Here is a 20,664-nt window from a genome sequence, read left to right as displayed (position 1 = left end):
CCACGAACCGTTAACATTACCGAGCATCTTAGGTCCAATGCCCGGCCCTTCAAAACAGCGACGGGTTTTGGATTTATTGTTCAAATACCTGACAGAAATTGGTCAAATAGGAAAACTTTAAAAATTGCATCCTTCCCTTACAAAAGCCTTAATTAACCCGCCATGTCACGTGTAAAAATTAGTATCAGGTACACTCGGACATTTCATATTTATTTTTATCCTTTTTTTTTCTCCCGCTCTTTTCTGGAATCTTTTAATCCCATTCCCCATCCCTATACAGAGTAGCATGCCAGCGGTTATATACGCGCCGGCAAAATTCTCTGTTCTTCTAATAAAGAGCCCTCTCTCTCTCTCTCTCTGGTGCTGCGCGTTGCTGGAATGCATATTACAATTTGGCGTGGCAAATGCAGGGCGAAATCATCATTCGTCATCATGTACTGGACCTTTAAATGCCTCTTTAGGGCCATTAAACAAAGCGGGGGGGGGGGGGTCATCAATAAGAACAGCAGCAAGCACGATCAGAGTGATGCCAAGTGAGAATTTGCGTGTAAGTGATGTCACAGAAACCTTTGTACATACGAAGAAAAGTACCATACTCACTACCTACACACTTAACATGTAACAATCAATATAAACATACATAAACGTCGCATATACATATTCAAAAGGATGCAGATGCGTTGCTGGGGTATGAAAATTATTTCGAACAAAGATGGTTTGCCATAAGCAGTTTGAATTTTAGTGGGTCGCGCTCTGCAATAATCAATTCGGGTAAGTTTTTCAATTCTGCAGTGCTTACAGGAAGAAATGATTTGTTGAATGAGGTGGTTCTAGAGATAATTTGCGTCTGGCGTCTAGGGACTGCGCTTGGGGCGACTGCCAAATACTGTTGATGTACGAATGGTAGCTCTAGTTAGACGTCGTGAAGCGAGGAGCATGATTTTGCATGTATTCCAGTAGCTTATAAGGTAGCTTGGATGTGGGGTGCAAATAGATCACGCGAACTCAAGCTAAGTGCGAACGAAGACTATGTATGCTATTTCCGGGGCACAGAAAAAAAAAACGTATATCTAATATAACTAAGTTTCTTTGAAGCATTAGTCACAAGTTGAGTAATGTGTTCGGACCATGTTAAGGGACCCTCATTTGGCCTAACTGCAAATTTCAGTCATACGCTCGAAGTTGTTAGGTGCCCTGTATGGAGCGTTCTGACGCAACAATTTTGGACTATAGGCCTCGTGCACCGCCTATAGAGGCGCCACTGATAGCCACCTAGCGGGCGCTTCCAACAATACGCGCGGGAGCAGTAGCAGACGACAACGCTTTGCAGCAAGGGTGACTGAAGTTCGCGGCTGCGATTTGTCCTTTGTTCGGGCGCCAGACTGCTTCTTCTCCAGTGACAGCTGTAGGGAAGGCGCAGACCTCTGTGGGAGCGGGTATGAACAATTGTTACCGGTGTTTGGGGCAACATGGTCCACATACGCGCCAGGTGCGTCCCGCAGACAAACACCATGAAGACCATTTACATGAAGTGGAGCTCATGTAAACTAGCCGACAAATTTTGTTGACTAATGCGATGTCTCGAACGTGTTTTTTTTAATTCTACCCTTGCCGTAATGCTGCTTCTGTACTTCAATAATAAGCACCCGTCGTTAATGCAGACTTATTTTTTTTTATTTTTATTTCACAATACTGTCAATCCCGTTTGGGATTATTACAGGAGTGGGCATATGGTCATCAAAAAGTACAGTGTGAGCAAACACTGAGCAAACAAGGAGTTAGCATAGAAAAACATGGACGCTTTCATTTATAGAGTAACACACTGGTCTTCACACAGTTGCTCTTGCAGGAGAGAAAAAAAAATAACTAAAACGCTAAGTGGTGATTGCGATTTCTTCTTCTAAATGATTGGTAAATGTTTCTAGTGTGGGCTGGGCAGTAATAGCAGGGTTTAAGCAGCTCCACTCTCGCACAGCTCGCGGAAAGAATGAAAAGAAATAAGTGTTGTTGTTACAAAGAAATTCCTCTAGCGTGAAAGCGTGTTTATGCCGAGTCGGTCTAGTGAGCTTGTACTTTAGAAAAGTGGCGGGATCCAATTTCAGTGCACTGTGTAATACCAAGTATAGGAATTTCAATCGTTGAACCTTGGCTCGAATTTCTAGGGTAGCGAGGCCTGCGCGAGAAAGAAGTTCGGTTGGTGAATCTGTGCGTTTGAAACGGTTATAGATAAATCGGGCAGCTTTTCTTTGTATGCGTTCCAGCGTATGAATTTGGTTTTTGGAATGTGGAAACCATACTATGTTAGCGTATTCGAGTGCCGGTCTGATGAGGCTGACGTAAGCAAGCTGTTTTGTCTGGCTGGTGGAATGCGATAAGGTGCGTTTGAGGTAGAACAGTTTGTTCAAGGCTTTTTTAGCTACGTACTGTATGTGCGCATTCCAGGTGAGGTCGGATGAGATGATTACGCCTAAGTATTTATACTGGGTGACGCTTTGTAGAATAGTGCCGCTGAAACCGTACGGGAACTGCAGAGTTGATTTTTTGTTTGTGACCGACATGCAGACAGTTTTATCAGAATTTATCACCATTTGCCAGTCTGCACACCACTGCACTACCTTATTTAGGGATTTGTTCAGTTTTGCTTGATCTTCGTGGTTACGCACAGTATGATAAAGAATGCAGTCGTCTGCAAAGAGGCGAATGGTGACGTCGACTTGGTTGGTTATGTCATCTATGTATAATAAGAACAGTAGTGGGGCCAGAACTGAGCCCTGGGGAACACCGGACAAAACAGGGACAGCATCAGAAAGGTGATCATTGTATTCGACATATTGGGAGCGGTTTGACAGAAAGTCATTGATCCAACCAACAACAGGGCCGTTACCAAGTAGGCGGTTAAGTTTGTGAAGCAATTTAACATGGGAAACACGATCAAACGCTTTAGAGAAATCCATAAAGATTATGTCTACCTGTAGTTGCTCATTAATGTTTTGAGTTAAGTCGTGAAGGGTTTCAACGAGTTGGGTGACTGTTGATAAACCGTTTCGAAAACCGTGCTGGTTTGAATAGATTAAATTGTTTGCTTCCACGAATTCTGTTAAGTGTTTCAAGATTATGTGCTCTAGTATTTTGCAGCACGTGCATGTTAAAGAAATTGGCCGGTGGTTAGACAAGGAAGATGTGTCACCTGATTTTGGTATGGCAATTATTTTGGCAACCTTCCACTCTGCAGGAAGGCGGCTCTCACGGAGTGACTTTAAGAAAATTAAATGAGGAAACTTGCTTACTGGTTCTGCGTACCTTTTCAAGAAACTGTTCGGAATTTGATCTGGACCATCGCTTTTCTTTTCATCTAAATTCAACAAGAGAGATAATATGCCAGCCTGTGATATTTTTGGGGTGCCCAAAGTGCTTTCTTGGCAGTGGCTAGGGTCGAAGTGGTTGAGGGAACCGTTATCGACGGTGAAAATGGATTGAAAGTACTTGTTAAACGCGTTAGCTTTTTGTTTACTTTCCTGAGCATTCATGGAGGGCACGTTAGAGCGCTTCACGCTTAGGTAGCGCCAGAATTTTTGAGGCGATTTCCTGATAAAGCTGTGTAATGAATTATTCAAGAAACTGTTTTTGGCACTACGTACTTTACTTTTCAATGACGTCGTTAGCAGAGTTATTTCCGAGTCAGTTTTTTTACACATATGCGACTTTCTTCTTTTCCTAAGTCTCTTTATTTTGCGCTTCAAGTGAATTATATCACGACATATCCATGGACTGCGTTTTCTAGTTTTTCTTTGAACTCGTGGAACAAAGGCGTTTATACAATGCGTCACTTAGATAACAAATCCGCACGGTGCGATGTCTGCATATGCCATTGTGATTTTTCTGCCGATGAATACATTTGACGCCGCCGAATAAGTGTAGTGAAAGTCGCCTGAAGAAGAATAATTGCGAATTTATTGATAGAAGCGGATACACTATAGTCAACGAAGCCACCAAATGCACGGGTTAATAAAAGTGCGTATTAGCGCTGTACCGCCGATGAACTGCCGTTCGCGCTGTAGTTTTCGCAATTTTAAATTCCCTAAGGGAGCTGCTTGGAAACGTACAAGTCTGACTAACATTGCAGTACTTTTTTGAAATGTTACTAGAGAGAGGTGCCACATGATATATTTAAAGGCAGAGGAGCGCCAGTCAAATTAGATGCAGCGCTGGCGGCAAGGCCGGGTTTAGTCCTATGCGGCGTAGGCATAATAAGAAATAATTCAGTTGAGTACAAAATTCACTTGCAAGAAGCGACTACGTTGTGAAACAAACAAATCACTCGGCGTGTTAAGTCTGCTCAGACAGCATCAAGGCGTGATGACTTACCAAACGTGACGCGAACCATTCAGCGAAAAATGGAACAAAAATACCATATGCAGGAACTATTAGCAATTCTCGCCCTGAGCTACCTATTTTCTAAACACATTTCCCAAAAAACCACAATATCTAAGATGCCCTCGGGCGAAATGAATAACGCTGTTAAAGAAGCACTTGCTTGGTGTCATTCCGATAAGACACAGCGTGATTTATACCCTTTACAAACGAGGCAGGGTCAAAACCTCGCAGCTCAAAAGAATCAAGAGTTATGCATGAAGCAACTAGCAACAGTTAAGCATGTGCGAAGCTACGCATAATATAGATCTAAAAACATGAAGTGCGCGACAGCTGGTGCGAGGATTTACTGGGCCACATAAAATTAACAATTTCAGTTCTTGCAAACTTCTGTAGCTTTAACATACAACACAATGCGCTCATGCAGTCGTGCTGCCTAGCTAGCCCAACGCGGTAAAGAAGCGGAAAACAATATAAGCGGCAAACGGCATTGCGAACTTTAGCGAAATGCCTTTAAACCACATGTTGCACTGCAGACGAACTTCGTCGCTTACGCGTCTAACTACAATCGAGTGAAAAAATAATAATAAAAAAGAAAAAACACCGAAGCGACAAAGGAAAGGATGGGAACAAGAAATTTCGCTCCGAAGCGACGATCCATTGCCACCGTTGCTCCTGCTGATGAGGCTTTGCGGGAAATAATTAGAACCGTATCGCCGGCACGTTTTCTCCGGTATTTGAGCCCCCCGCTCTGCAACAATTCTTCTTCGTCATTCTTCGGAAGCTTTGGCCATCCCACACATGCGAAGGGTGTTGCCTATTTTGCTCTGAAAACACAAATAGGACGGAGAAGCACTATCAGTGACGCAGCAAACTACGGCGTGCTACGGCGCGCGGCTCGCTCCTCTCCCGTGCGTTCTGCGCAAGGCCGCCACCAGTGGCGCGGCCATCGGCGTGCACGCCGCGTGCAAATAGACGCAAGAGAAATATTTTAGTGCCGCGAACCAATCATTTCAGGAGGCGATAACCAATGCCATGAGAGCCACTCTCTCAAGTTGCCTCGTCTGGCCTCTGCATGCGAAATTCTTTCTCTGTGTCCTCCCATACCCGAGCTCGACAATCGCGTGACGCATCCGTCACGGGCCCCGCCTTCATTTTTTACCCTCGATATTTTGCTGGGCAGCGGCTTTCAGCTGACGGCGTCGCGCGCGAGGTGTTGAGGTGTTGCGTTTCCCTTGTTTACAGCAGCAGACGATTTGGCGCGCTGTGCCCGAGAACACCTGACTAGCAGCATAAGTCATTGCTAGGCGAATACTGACGCAGACGCAAGCGGTTCATAGAGCGTGACTGCATGCCGGAACACCGTGGACAATGACATTCTTTCGTTGTCTGCGCGCGTGACAGCACGATGTGGGAACAGGCAGACAGAAATGGAAGTACATCTCTCTTGCTGCTGTGCGAAGTAAATTAAAATCACGCAGGCATTTCGTTTGTGTATTTTATTATTTCTCTACGCTTCATTTGGTCTAATTAAAGAAATAGATTACACAAATACCAGATGTTGCCTTGAATAATTCTCGAAGTCACGCGTCACTACGAGTGACGTCACAGCAGTGCGACGTACGTTGCCTCCCTTGTGCGATATACGTAGACTCTCCGGCTGGGAACGGTGCGACCGCGAGGAGAAAGGCAAACGGTGTTTAGTTTTAAATTTAAGCTCTATCTGTGGTGTGTGGGTGAGGAACACTTAGCAGAGACGATCGCTATAGCACATTGTATACACGGAGCTTGATAGCTCAAAATGGCAAGAACCGGTGAGGGGCCCTTTACATTGCTACTGATCAGGACGCCAAGGTACTTGAATTTGTCTAAATGTATTAGATTCGTTGAGTTTAATGAGCAGTCATATATTGAGTTAGACTGCTTTGGAGATGCGTCCGTAACTTTTATTTAGAAGCTGTAGTCTGTATCATCCAGCGCGAGCACCAGTTTTCTGTCAAACACAGGTCGTGTTGCAGTAGTCCTTGGTATTTAGTGGTGGTCATCCGGCGTTACAGGACACAGTGGTCAGCGAATAGTCGAAGAGATGATGAAATTCCGATGGCAAGTAATTTACATCAATTAAAAAAAAAAGTAGAGGGCCAAGCACTGATCCCTGAGGGACTCCAGAATTCACTGGTGTCATAGCAGAGTGATGAGCAATGATCACTGTGAACTGTAAGCCGTCGGATAAAAATGATTTACTCCATGAGAGGGTTTAGGAATGAAGATTGAGACAACGTATTTTATTTATTAGGCGTTTGTGTGCCATGCAATCAGACCACAGAAATGTATGTAAATGAAGTTAGATTGAAAGAAGGAGTCTAAGTTTATTTGAAGGTCAGTGACGGATTCGAATAGCTGAGTCTCGCAATAAAGACATCGAGACATCGTTGGAATCCGTCTTTATTCTTAACGAAGAAATGATGACTTTCAGGGTGGTCTGCAACATGCGAATAAATAATGTGCTCGAAAAATTCTGCAGGCAAAGCATGTAAGGAAAATAGGGCGGTAATTTTGTGGTTGAGAACTTTGACCTGATTTGAATACTGGTGTTGCCTTGCCTATATTCCAGTCGTCTGGAATACTGCCTACCGAAAGTGACTGATTAAATATAATGAACGATATGTGGGTTGTTCTGACACCAGTTGATGTTAGTATTTTTGCAGGGATATTATTAGGTCTGGGAGCACTCGATATTTTCAGTTAGTTAATAACTGTCAGGATGCCCTCAGCGGTCACTGTAATTGATGGCATCTGGGGAAAGTTATCTCTAGGTAAAAAATGGAGTGTTGTCGGTTTGTTCATTAGTAAAAACGGAGCAAAAATTAGGAATTCATAAGGCCAGAATGTTGCTGAAGCGGTACTCGTGAGCTATCAGCGTTTGTTAGTGAAATGTTATGCGGTGAATTGTTCGGGTTTATGATATTTCAAAACTTTCTACGCTTATCTCGGACAATCCCGAGTAGATCCTCGTGATAATACTTGCTTTCAGCTTTTTTCAGGATACTGGTTCAATATCTAGGGCAAGTGAAATATTGATTCCATTTTATAGCGGAGGTGTCGTTTTTCGCTAAGGGGAAAACACGTTTTTTTTTCGTTTTCGAAAGCTTTCCAAGATTATTAGTATGCCAAGTATGAGCGGTGTAATTTTAGCGAGCAACCAGGAAATTTGATTGACCATTAAGCCTGGCGTTTACGATGAGTCCTAAGGCAATTAATCTGTGAGTGTACTTCACCAGCAGGGACCTTTTTTCAGAGGTGAAGTATAGGCAAGCTCTGGCTTGAACTCTGTTGGCAAGAACCTGCGGGCGCTGCCACTCCCGCAATTTTGATTCGAAGGCGTGAAGTGGCCCCTTCGGGTAAAATTCAGGCGTCTGTCAGATGTAGCGGTGAAGCGGCAAGTAAATTCCCATTGTCTGCGACGCCACGTCATGAGCGGGCCTCCATGGAGCAGAGCGGGCGAAATGACCACGTGCTGGGGCACTATAGCGACAGTTGTTGTGTGAGGGGAGGGCATCGCAGGGACTCCGCGTCGTTGTCGCTTTCGGAAGCCTGTGTTACCCGCACGTGCCTTGACCACGCAAGCTCTCGCCTGAGTTCCAACTGCCCTTCAATGCGGCCAAATCTAAACGCGCCAACCTCGTGAATGCGCTCGCTTGTCCGCTAGGAGTTTGATTCATTGGAACGCTCACCATTGTTCAATTGCACGTTAAAGCTTTTGAATTCACAACCCATAAGAAGTGCTTAGGTGTCCTCGTATTGTCAAGCGAAGTTTGCATTGGCTCACAAATTTCGGTGGCCTTCTGTTCACGCAAACACCCAGTTTCTCCCAGAACAGAGCATCTGCCGGAGAAGGGAGATTTGATGAGTTGACAGCTTCGCCGGCGCCGGAGCGTCAGTCATTAGCAAAGATACCAGATGCATAGGCGCGCCCTCAAGCCACGCGCGCAGCCAGCCAGAGCCGTTTTGCTTCCGCCGCGGAGGCAAAGGGCAGGAAAGGGTTTCGCGTGGGTTGCGCCGGCTTCGTTTCTGTTCCGTCCATTCTCGGAAATCGGATGAGAAGGCCACGCGTCATGTGTTCCCCCGTGGAATCGTCAGTCTTCGACGAGCATCGGCGAGAACTCGCCGGTGAAACAGCTCTCTGTTGGCCCGCCGATCCAGCCGTTAAGGCCTAAATATAGTCCGACGTACCCTAGAAAAACATTCCGTCCTTATAGGAAGGATTTCCCTCATTACTCGGAGGAATGGCACGTAAAAATACGTAAAGTATGTCCTATTTCAGAATTACGGCAACAGCTTCCGTTAATGTATTGAAATTGCTCCCCGTCTTAAGTGTCAATGACATTTCACTGCAAAGATACTGGGGCTACACTGTTTTGCGCGAAACAGACAAAATTCCGCATTTTTGTTATTCGAGCATCCGTAGTTTTGCGTGGAAAACTATGCACGCTGTCGGAATGAGCGCTTGTACTCACAAATTTTCATCTAACAATATTCTAATGAATACGCCCACTGTACGCATTATGAAGACACGTACAAAATGTGAGAGCTAGCCTTCTACCAAAAGCTGCGAGAACATATCGTATAAATATATATATTCAATTATGTGTCATCAAATCAAATAATAATGGTAATATGTGTTTGTTTTTTCTAAGAGACCCATAGTCGTCCCCTTGTGCTATATTTGCAGTCGGAATATTTATGTGCACTTACCCAGTGTTCCAAGTTCCATTTCATCGCAAAGTGAACTACTAGTACCTAAATAATTCTGTGTAGCAGAAAACGAATGCCGTACTGCCGAACGGTACCAAGCAGCAACCTCAATGCAGTCTTAAGTAGAAAGATTGCATTGGTCATGTAGAGGTGTGCAGTGCACGTCGTTATTAGTTGCTGAACAATTAAGCTGTGTGAAAACTGAATATTTATGTAGCTTCCAAAATGTGCTATTGGCCATTGTTCCTGCCCTCAGCAAATGTGGAAGATTATAACGGCATTCATTTTTTAAACTCATATTTCATATTGCAATCGGATTACTGCTTGTATAAGTAAGAAACGAATCCCCGAGGCAATCAAAAGCCAAGAATGTGTAAACTTCGAATATTGATTGTGCAGTATGCTGACTCAGAATAAGTACAAATACACTGTAAATACTTAACAATTAACTTTGACTTGACACAGGGCTAGAGCATACAGTAACCATATTGTATGCTCATGCCGTGTCACATAAACTTAAATTGTATCGTAGGTGTCCTGTGTATGCTTCTATTGTTGCATTCTTTCATAGGGTTGGTAACGTGTTTCACAGGTCTAGCAACTAGCCTGTCCAGCAACAGTAGTAAAAATGTACGAACTATGTTTTTTTTATCGATTTGATAGGATGTGTAGGCAGTTCGCTTACAAAAATAAAGCCATTGTATCAACGCTCAGCGAAGTGACCTTCTTTGCAGGTGTTACAGTTTCCAAAAAGTAACTTGTGAGCTGTTTCCAAGGTTCCGGATAAGACAGGAAAGCCAGTACAGAAGGGTCCACACCACTCACCTCCTATAAAGGGGGTGGATAGTAGACAGAGTGCACTCGAATGAAGCCACACTTGTTCCGGAAGTTGGAGCTTCATGACTTTTGCAGAAGCACTTCGTCAGCAAGAGTGTTTGGCATTTCTTCCCCTAAAATATTTACCTGTTTTGCCGTGAACTACCCAAGCAGGCCAGAGCTGTGTTTCGAAAAGATGTCCAGAGGTTTCCTATTGCAGCGCCCACAGTGTCGCTAAGTGGCGTGCACTGGAAACACTGGTAAATGAGAAAACACTTTACGTAAGAAAACACTGTTTTATACCGGTTCAGATTGTCATAAAAGCGCTCACAGACATGTAAAGACATCTGATATTTCTAAATTCACAAAGAAAAAAATTTTCGGCAGCAATATTATCTGATCACGCGCACTAGTTCGTCCACCATACACCCTGCTTCCGGGACAAGTCCCAGAATGCCGCATTTCTACTGGCTTCACCTGCATCCGGCATGGTGAGCGGCATCCAGAAAAGCATATTAGAGATGACTGGTGCACAGTGTTTTGTGTCCCCTTTCTCGTCGCCAACTGAACACATGGTGAAGTGTTTCCAAAGCATAAAAACAGGGCAAGGGCTCTGATCATATTGCATATTAAAGTAGCTGGTACCGACCAAAGCAAATACTTCGGAATAGTAGATTTGCACGAGGCAAGCTGGGAGCCAGGAAGTCTGCTGTTTGCTTGCAAATGGCCAACGTATTGTTAGCATGTTAAAGTTCTTTTTTATTCTCATCGCTTATTTATGCAGTGGGGACAGATTTCACAAGTAGAGAAGGCGCCTTGGAAGCATGAAACACTTCACGAAACCAACTTCCACTTATCATGTGCCTGCATCACATAATTTCATGACTGCATGAGTAGACCCACTAGTTAACACGTAAGATTGTTCATGGTGTTTGCCAAGCACTATCCACTTCATCTGCAAGTCAACCCTATCTTGAGACTCAAACTAATGTTGTCTTTAGAGAAATTGTCGCTGCGAGGTTGCTTTCTGAGAGCCGGCTTTTGAGAATGCACACATAGGTCAACACATTAAACACCAGGGCAAGTTGCTGAGCATTTCAGATCGAGAATCTTCGAAGCCGAATTCATTTAGTGGTGTTAATATACTGCTGCAAGTTGTTGATTGTGATGTTCATATGGTGCCCGAGCATTGCGGTAACAATTTCTTTACTTTGCATATATTTGCTACATAATTAAAAAAACTGCTTTCTTGTTCAGTTGAGATTGTAAAACTTTGTATTATTTATTAGGTGTTGTGTACTATTTTTTTTCTACAGCTTTTTAGTTAAAGATCTGAATAGGGAACACAACTTGACATTTTGCTTGATTTTCTAGATTGCATACCCTTTCTGCAAGAAAATTTAGCTTGAAAACTGCTTGCATCTTACTTAAAGAATCACTTGAAGCAGCCATAGCCACCAATAACACGCACATGATTACGACAATAGTGCTATTGTTTTTTTTTATCTACAGGGTATCCCAACTATCATGCAACAAGATTGAGAGATGTGCAAATGCCATGTAACCATACAGAACCAAGGTAATGTTGTTTGGCATCACTTGGAGGTAACCAGATCATATTTTGCACTTTGTCCAATTACATAATTACTCTTAATTATTTAATAGGCTTCTCAAATGGATGAAAAGTGTCAATGAGAAAATGGTAGAGCAACATGAAAGTCTCCCGGTAGAGCTTTTATTGCTCATTGTGTGCTACATAACTGTTTTAGTAAGAATGATGCGCGCGAATACACGTGAAGTGCTTTGAGCGACCTGTTACGTGGCAGTTTTGTGTCAAAAAACTATGAGTATGACTTGAATGGGTTCTTTTAAGAAGAAGGAGTTAACTAAGGAAATTATCATTTTTTTATGCTGCCTGTTAAGACGAGGTTTCTTAGACATGGCCATGGCCTTCAAGAAAGATTCCAAGGCAGCGAGCAGTTGTTCCTCCATTGACAGTGAAAAGGTGCCCTGGGGCACAAGTCTGATTCGGCACCACCACTTTTCTCCTGCAATGTTTCAACTTACTTAGCTAACCAGGTTGGTTAAAAAGAGCTAAAGAAATAGAATCAAGTGCTCCAAATATAAAACTTGCTCAAGCTCATTGCAGTTTAGGTGTGAAATTCTTCCCTTATCTTTTATAAATGAAAATGGCAAATAAGTGGATGGTATGGTTTTCAAATTGACACCTCTTTCCCGCAGAGAATTTGAAGTAAGAAAGCAGCGTACGAAGGCTTGAATATCGGCCAGGATGATTTGGCATAGACAGGATAATGATCATGAATGTTTCTGGTGAAGGTAGTGGTAGTAGACTGAATAATCAAAGAGTTTAGATATAGATTAGAAAACAGATTTGATTCCACTGCCAGAATTTTAAATCATCTCAATAATTCTTGTGTTTTACAGCCTATGCGCGTCGAGCGACATTGCTTCCTGATACAGTGCTTCCTGATGCTTGCTTGCTGATATCATTCTTATGGTGCATAATTCGCCTGTTTAAATTACCTGTTTCTCCCGTACAAGAAAATTTACATTCATCAGGAGAAACCTTCTAGATGATTTCAGGAAACTAGCTGATGAGATGAGAGGGTGGTACGCACCACAGGCTTAGATATGCGTTCAACGGACTCGAATCTTGCAAATGTTAAAGACATACTCCTACTGAGCCAGTTGTTGGTATCATCCACAAGGTTATTTGCGAATGACAATTTGCATAAACTGGGAGAACAGTCAATCTAAAACATGCCATGCGATATCGCTGACGATGCGCACACATTCCAACTGAAATAAATAAAAATAAATATAGTACAAAATGCAAGAATCATTGGCATTATGCCATCCTTGTACTGGAATAAAATCTGTCTTCCCATGAAAATGTTGGATCCTTTATAATTCGGACTACTATATATCTCATGAGGGTTGCGACGTGAAATAAACATGTTGTATTTATTCCTCGTCTTTTTTGCTGTAAGATCCGATGATGCTTAAACAGCAGTGAAAGAAATGACATCACAGTACTCAATACCTTACCTTACTCCAGAAATAAGTTTCTCTGTCGACTGCAGCTTCCCACACTAACAATGTTTGACAGCAAGTGTGAGACAGAAGGCACTTAGCTCTTATGGTAGTGCTATCCGCTTTGATTGTTTGTGTACATAGTGTACATGTTATGGCGCTACGTTTCATTACCTTTAAACAACGAAAAGGGGGGTATTGCATTTCGCAAAACTGCATACAGGTTTTTACTGTGTGCAGTTTAAATTAGAAACCTTCACAAATGATACTAAATGCACTCTCCTCCAACTTAAGGCTATACGGGCGCACTATTTTACACAGAAGACATCCTTCACCTTGTCAAGCCCCAAGTAGCGATTCAGGTTCTTTAAAGGTGTCTCAGTGTATTGGATGGCATATTGCGCTGCAGTTATTGGCAGAATATTGCATTTGGATTGTGTCTGATGGGATAAATTCGTTATAGAGTTCTAACTTGCCCTAAATGTATTACAGCTGTGTGCAGGTAAACTGGCAGCAGCTTGCAGTAGCTACAGCTTGTGGAAATACAATTGTAACTGCCATATTATATGGAATTTCTAGTGCACAGGCATCGGCAACAGCACTAGTCAGTGTGCACTAGATTTTTTCTACTCTGGAGTATGCGTCCTCCTCCAGAAAATAAAGTTTGTTCCTCCTCCTCCTCCTCTACCAGATTGGAATGTGAAGTGGCATGTATTTTGTAGGGCATATTCTTGCACAAACTTCATAAGTATTTCTTCCTGTCTCCACCAGAGATCATTGTTGTTACGACTGTAAAAGCAGGGCAGCTGTTTACAGCACCCGTAGAGAACACTCTGCGAATCTTTAACGAAAAGTAAGCATGAATAATGTAATAATTTTAAGTAGTATGCAACAAATTTAGCATTCTTTCCCTCCCACTGTGGTGTTTTTGAAACCCTAAGGTTGGCACGCTTGCACAAGCTTTGATTTAAGGATGTCATTTTGCATGAAAGAGTGCATTCATTCTCTTACCACTTCATCGGCGACATTCTGCTGCACAGAATGTCATGAACTTTCATATGCATTGGTCACCTTCTTACATACGGCTGCTCCTTTGTTTGTTGGAATGTAGCATTAATGTAAAGCACATTTGAAGTTCTAACAAATAGAATTATGCCCTCTGGTCCCCTAATTCTTCTCTCTTGATGCCTAGTGTTATAACAGCATGGTCGACACCATGACAGTCAGTGTGGTGTACAGCATTGTGTGTACGGTGGAGGGGGGTGAGGGCACAATAATTTTAGCAACATTTCAGGGTGACTTGAATAAGTATTGTGGATTGCTGTTTGTTTCTTTCACTCATTGTTAGGAAACTTTGGTTGTGGCTACCAGCATAGTGTAGTTTGCTAGCGCTTCTGCCAACTTATATAATGTTTAGGCATCTGCGTTGAAAAAAAGACCAGCTAATGCTTTGCCAGGAGCTAAAATCATTTACACTTATTAATATTGAACTTACACGTGTAGATAGTACTGCTGAGTGAACGCCCACCAAGGAGAACTGCCCATAACATTTTCTTTCATTATAATAACGCTGAAGCTTTGAGCAGCATTTGAATCTAGACTTGTATAAAAATGACCCATTTCCTTGTTTAGGTAAGGTAGAGGTTCCACAGGAAGGCAGAAACTTCAAGCCATCAACAGCGGTATGAATACAAACAGCGCTCAAGGTTTCGCAATCTTTTTTTCACAGGCTGTTCTTTGCTGTCTTATGGTAACACCCAGTATAAGTGTGATGTCCTTATTTTTTAATATTTCGTGAATATATTCTTTCTTAATTGGCTTTCAACAAAATGTGTATTCATAATGTACCTTCATTTACCCTTCCCACTGAATTTAAACAGATGCATCTCGGTACAAATTTTTTTCCGTAATTCTTCGTTGCTTCTCCGAAATGGGCAAACAGTTTATTATATTTGCTGTTTCGAGTTCCACGAAGACTTGGTCTACTGGATTAATGATTGCTTACATGTGCACAGGGTCGTTCAAAAAAAGTGGAGGACGCTTAAGCTTCGCCTTCAAGAGTGGGACGCGACAGCATTCCCGTCGACCCGCCAAGGGGTATAAGACAATGCGCTACGGCACAGCGATCACTTACGATGCGTCCCGCATCGGACTTAGCGCCCACCTATCACGCGGTGAGCGTCGAGCAACGCAGCGTTCGGCGCGGCAACGAAACGTGCGCCTGAGCGAACGGAATGAACCAAAGAACTCGGTGTCTCGGAGGGGAAACGATCTACGCCAGCCAAACGTCGTGATCGGCACGGGCAGAGAGATAGATAGTAATCTAAAGAAAGGAACGGCGCTTGATTCTGCAACCGGGAGCACGGCGAAGCGTCGTCAGGGGAGAGGGAGTCCCGCGACGCGCCTGGCAGCGGTCCCAATGCGGGCGCGGCGCGCCTCCTGTCGGGGCAGCGCCGTACATTGAGAGGAGGGGGTCTTCTGTGTTTGCCGCAAGATGGCTCTGCGTGTGCGGAAAGCGCAGAAGAAATGCAGCGGAAACGCACTTCGCAACTCGTGTAATTGTGACTTCTGTACATTACATGTTCATAATTACCAATATACACCGCAGTATAACTTTCCACGGCTCGTTTCGAAGGCAACACCGCATTCACTAGAGGCGCGTTTGCACCGCTTGGAAGCATCGAACTCGTGGCTGAGTGGTAGCGTCTCCGTCTCACACTCCGGAGACCCTGGTTCGATTCCCACCGGGCCAATCTTGGAAGTATCTTTTTATTTATGAAGCGCCTGCCGTGATTTATCGCTCACGGTCAACGCCGCAAACGCCGACGTCGACACCGACGACACCGGCTTTTCTGCGACACGAGCTCCTTAACGCTATCGCGTTAATATGTGCGAACGCTGCGAAGCGTGGCCGCGCTCCGCGGAGCGTCAGCGCATCCGGCGCGGGCGCGCATCGAAACAATGTGGCGCAGGCGCACGGGAGTCTGGAGGCGGTGCTTTGTGTCGTCTGCTACAGTGCGGAAGCGCACTGTGCTTGCTTTGCTGGGAAGCGCACCTAACTCTGTGGTGGCAGCGCCCAGACGTGCCGAGATGGCACTGTCGCATGTTACTGATTGCAGCGCGTTGTTCAGTCCTATGGAAGGGTATCAACTGGCAGAGGGAGCTAGCTTGGGCACGGCAATCTCTTATCCTCTGGCGCGGCTGATAAGCTGCTGCAGATAAGTGCCAAGCTAAGCGACTGCTCTGTACTAGTGAATGGTTCTCGGATGACTTGTCAAAGCGCGATCCACAGCACATCCTTTATGTTTATCGGCTTACGAACATCAAGCTATCAGTTTTAAAAGTAGTGATGTCACTTCTTTCTTTTCTTCCTTGTTTCTTATTCTGCCTCAGTAATAAAAGCGGTGTAACAGTTGAGTAGTGTTCATTTTTCGCCGAATCTTGGTAGAGCAAGCGATGTCTCGTGTTCCGGATAGCGAAAGATGGCGAATTGTAGAGCTAAGCCGCCAAGAATACTCTCAGAGGAAGATATCAATGCTAACAAATCGGCCACTTTCGACCGTGAACCGGATCGTTCAGGCATACCGAAAGGAGCGAAGAATCAAGGATCATCCGCGGACAGGCCGTCCCGAAGTCACCAATGAAGACGATGACATGAACATCGTTGCGGCCGCTGTGGGCAAGCCAAATGCCAGTGCGACTGATATTAAGAACACTGTCGGGCTTCTGGGTGTGTCGAACGCAACAGTGAAGCGTCGCCTGCACGCGGCTGGCCTCAGGTCAAGAATAGCTGCACAGAAGCCACTTGTGAGCGAAAACATTTGCCCGAAATCATGAGCAATGGACAGAGTAGCACTGGGGAAAGGTCGTCTTTACTGACGAATCTGCTTTCACGACCAGATGGGACCAACGTCAGCGAGTCTGGCGGCCTGAAAACTGCCGGTAAGTGTAATCATTTAAGCAATTGTATCCTAAAATGAAGGGTCATTTTAGGCACTAGTATTTAGTGTTATTAAGCTTTAAACGTTAATATGCTTGTTCTAACAAGTATCTAGAATAATTTTTGCTGTGGCCTAACAACTGCAGTTTTGCAAAGCGCGTACAATAAGCAAAATGTCATGTTAAACTTCAAGAAAAATAAAAAAATTCTCTAAAATAACGGCAAAGCTATAATTAGTGACGAACGCTGCAACCACAATAACTGGAGTTTCAGAGTTTATGTCAGTCACGGCTGAAATCTATTAACATTGAATGTTATAGGCTGGCGCGAACATTTAAATTGCGCAGAGCATATTTTTCAACAAGAAATATGGGAATGAGGAAAAAGTGACTGTAGCATCGATTAATATTAGGAATACGTTAGTGGGAAAGGAGGCTGCTATTGCCTTAGCGTGCGTCAGTACCAAAGACAAGATCATCTTGTCCGACAGTAAGGCAGCTGTTCAGAACTTTTGTAAGGGGGTGGTCTCCAGTCAAACCGACAAATTACTAAGAAGATACCCCTCAAGCAGGGAGGTCTCCCTCATAAGGGTTCCTGCTCATGAGGGAATTCCGGCGAATGAGGCTGCTCACAGCCTCGCTCGATAATTATACGTCCGAGCTGATCTGGAAGTGCCCCTGAGTGGGAATAAAGACCCTCTCATGGCGTATGGAGAAATAACCGAAACACCTAGATTGGATAGGAGAACACTCTCACTTCCGGATGGGTCACTCACTCCAAAGGAGTGCAGGGCCTGGAGGAGGCTTCAGGTCAGCAGATTCTTTCCGTACTCTATACTGCACGATGAAGACGCCGGGGAGCCTGAGCTCTGCAGTAGCTCCCACAGAATGAATTCGCAAAATCACTTAATTTGGGAGTGTCAGGATTTTCCTGGAGCTAAATCACAAAGCATCCCAGACCGTGCCACCTGGGAAGAGCTGATCCGGAGCCAGGACCCGGATCAGCAAAGACTCATCATCGGTCAGGCGGAGACAGCTTACTAGAAGACTGTCTCCGCGGTCTCCGGTGCTGACAGCCGGCTCGGAGGCACCGCCTCCTAATTGCTGCCCCCCGACCGTGAGGCCCCATTATGAGGAAATAAAGTTCATTCATTCATTCATTCATTCATTCATTCATTAATTCATTCATTCATTCATTCATCAAGAAATAGGTGCCGATAGAGAGCCAATTTTTACACTATGGCATACGTAGGAATCATGCTTTGCCTCAGTCTCGGAATATTCGATGATTCCTCAAAACAACTGAATTCATAAAAGAATGGCCTCGTTCGCAATTTTTTGTATGATTGTGTTAGGTCACCCGGTAATGACCTTTAGACAATCCTAAAAGATAGTAATTGATATTTTTGTTCCTTCTAGCTTGCCGGTTGCACCTGCAATTTTTACTAACGCTAACAATTCTTTTCTGTTTTCTGCAGGTATATGCCTGAGTACATGCAACAAGTCGCTGCCAGCGGCCGGTCCGCTGTGAATGTTTGGGACGCTGTGACCGCCGAAGGCCTGGAACCCCTGGTTCGCATTGAGAGCCGCTTCAATGCAGAGGCCTACTGCTCAATCCTGGACGATGTGCTCTTCCCGTACCTTCTAGGAGGACCATTTCCGGACGGCGACTTCATTCTGCAGCATGATAACTCCCCAATACACAAATCGAAAAGAGTTGCTGCATTTCTTGAGCTCCGCGATATCGCAGTGCTGGAATGGCTTGCTCAGTCTCCTGACCTAAATGTTATTGAGAACGTATAGGGCATCATGAAGAGTGCTATGACCCGTGCAATCATCATCACCACTGGTAAGCACACCCTTCCTGTCATCATTTTAACACTTCGGCTGCTGTTGACCTATTACACGCACCAGGTTCTCCCCCAATTAACCTTCGCGCGTGCGCGAACAAGGCGCACGCGCGACAACGTGCGTCATCCAGCATCCTGGCGAACGGCGGCGGCGTGCGCTCCGCCTTGCGTGCAGAGACGGTTCCGTTGGCGTTGGCCAATCGCCGGATGAGTTGGAGAGGAAATGACTCGTGTGGCGAAGCACGACGCGCGCTGCGCAGGCGTCATTTTCACTCCTGCAGTCGACGACTTCGGACGCTCGCTCCGTTCTTCATGGACAGGACCAAGCAAACCGCCCGTAAGAGAACTGGTGGGAAGGCTCCCCGTGAGCATCTTGCCACCAAAGCTGCTCGCAAGAGTGCACCTGCCACTGGCGAGGTTAAGAAGCCGCACCGCTATAGGCCTGGGAACGTGGCCCTTCGTGAAATTCGCCGCTACCAGAAGTCGACCGAACTTCTCATCCGCAAGCTGAAGTTCCAGCGCTTGGTGAGCGAAACCGCTGAGGAGGCCAGCGAGGACTACCTGGTCAGTCTCTTCGAGGACGCTAAGTTGTGCGCCATCCACGACAAGCGCGTTACCATCTCGTGGAGGGACATCCAGCTGGCCTGGCGCATCCGTGGCGAGCGTGCCTAAGTTCGGCCGCTGTCTGCGCCGCAGCCTCGGTCAAGCAAGCAACTAAAAACGGCAGGGCCCAGTGAGCTATGCAAAAAATAAATTGCTGCCAAGGAAAACTGTTGCTACACTTATGACAAGCACCTTTGTTGAAATGCTGGCTACAGCAACATCCCTTCTTCCAACAATGTTGGTCAACGTACATGTTTTTCTAACGCAGAAGTTGCTTCTTTCTTGTGTTCTGTGATAACCTTTCTTGCCGTTTTCTTTAGGATGGAAATTCGCGAATACTACTCATTTCTACTAACAGCAGCAAGGCGTTTGGGGTCAAGAACAACTTTCTCTAGGAAAGAGTACAAGACAAGTCATTGAAGAAATTAACGTTGCTTCTGTTACCTTCAGAACTTGAAGACTGAAATTTTGCACCTTTTTTGTATATATCCTATGCAATGCATTCCTATCACAAAGTGCAAAGCTACGTTATTGTGTTGGCAAGACAATTTTCTCAATGGTGACCTGTTGCTTCGGCTGTGAGCTGCCTTCATGATATTGACAATAAAGGATATGTACTATCGTGGACAAAAGTACCCTGGAATTGCGAGCGCCGAGCAAGTGGCACCTCTGCGTTTGAGACCGCTCAAAACAGTGGGCCATATATGCATACTCCGAACGCAGATATCACCACGGCTGATCACACTGATAGAGCACCAGTAAAATTCAGTCGATGCTCGCACGTCCTGGGCGATTTTGTCCCCGATAGTACATTCTCCGAAGAATTAATATGCCCTGTAAAACGAAATACGGGAAGCACCTTTATTTTGACAGTTATAGTACAGATTCAGCATACAGTGTTCGGTTTTCGAGATACGAAGGCACTCGTATCTTGTATTACGGTCTCTCTTTTACGGCTGTCTGTCCTACGGAAATGACCGTTCTTTATTCACGGAAAAGCGTTCGGTCACACGCTACCAGCAGATTTGCAGTAAAACCAGAAATTGTTTGTTACAGTGTAGCGAGAACGCGCGCACACTTTACGTCAAGTTGGCGAGAACAACAGCGTCTACAGATCGACCGATGGCTCGACGCACTGGCACCGCCAACGTAACCAGACGCGGCCAGTGAGCTCCGACGCCCCCGGCTTCTAACGATGCTCGCCGATGTGCCGACAACGTCGGACTTTAACAGCGCTTTTTAAGCTGCTCGAGCCCAGGCAATTCGACAGCGATGA

The 20,664-nt window shown here is 44.8% G+C and overlaps 1 protein-coding gene across 1 annotated transcript; it reads left to right on the top strand.

Annotated features, from left to right (window-relative positions):
- Positions 1-19,066: 19,066 nt before the first annotated feature.
- On the top strand, positions 19,067-19,765 carry LOC135908966 (histone H3, embryonic-like). Its single transcript, XM_065440824.1, has one exon. The coding sequence runs from the start codon at positions 19,098-19,100 to the stop codon at positions 19,455-19,457; it is 360 nt and encodes a 119-aa protein (XP_065296896.1). The 5' UTR covers positions 19,067-19,097; the 3' UTR covers positions 19,458-19,765.
- Positions 19,766-20,664: the final 899 nt, after the last annotated feature.

This window comes from Dermacentor albipictus, chromosome 2 (genome assembly GCF_038994185.2).
Source record: "Dermacentor albipictus isolate Rhodes 1998 colony chromosome 2, USDA_Dalb.pri_finalv2, whole genome shotgun sequence".
NCBI lineage: Eukaryota > Metazoa > Arthropoda > Arachnida > Ixodida > Ixodidae > Dermacentor > Dermacentor albipictus.
Note: the sequence above shows the minus strand (reverse complement) of the source record. Positions and strands in the feature narration are given on the sequence as shown.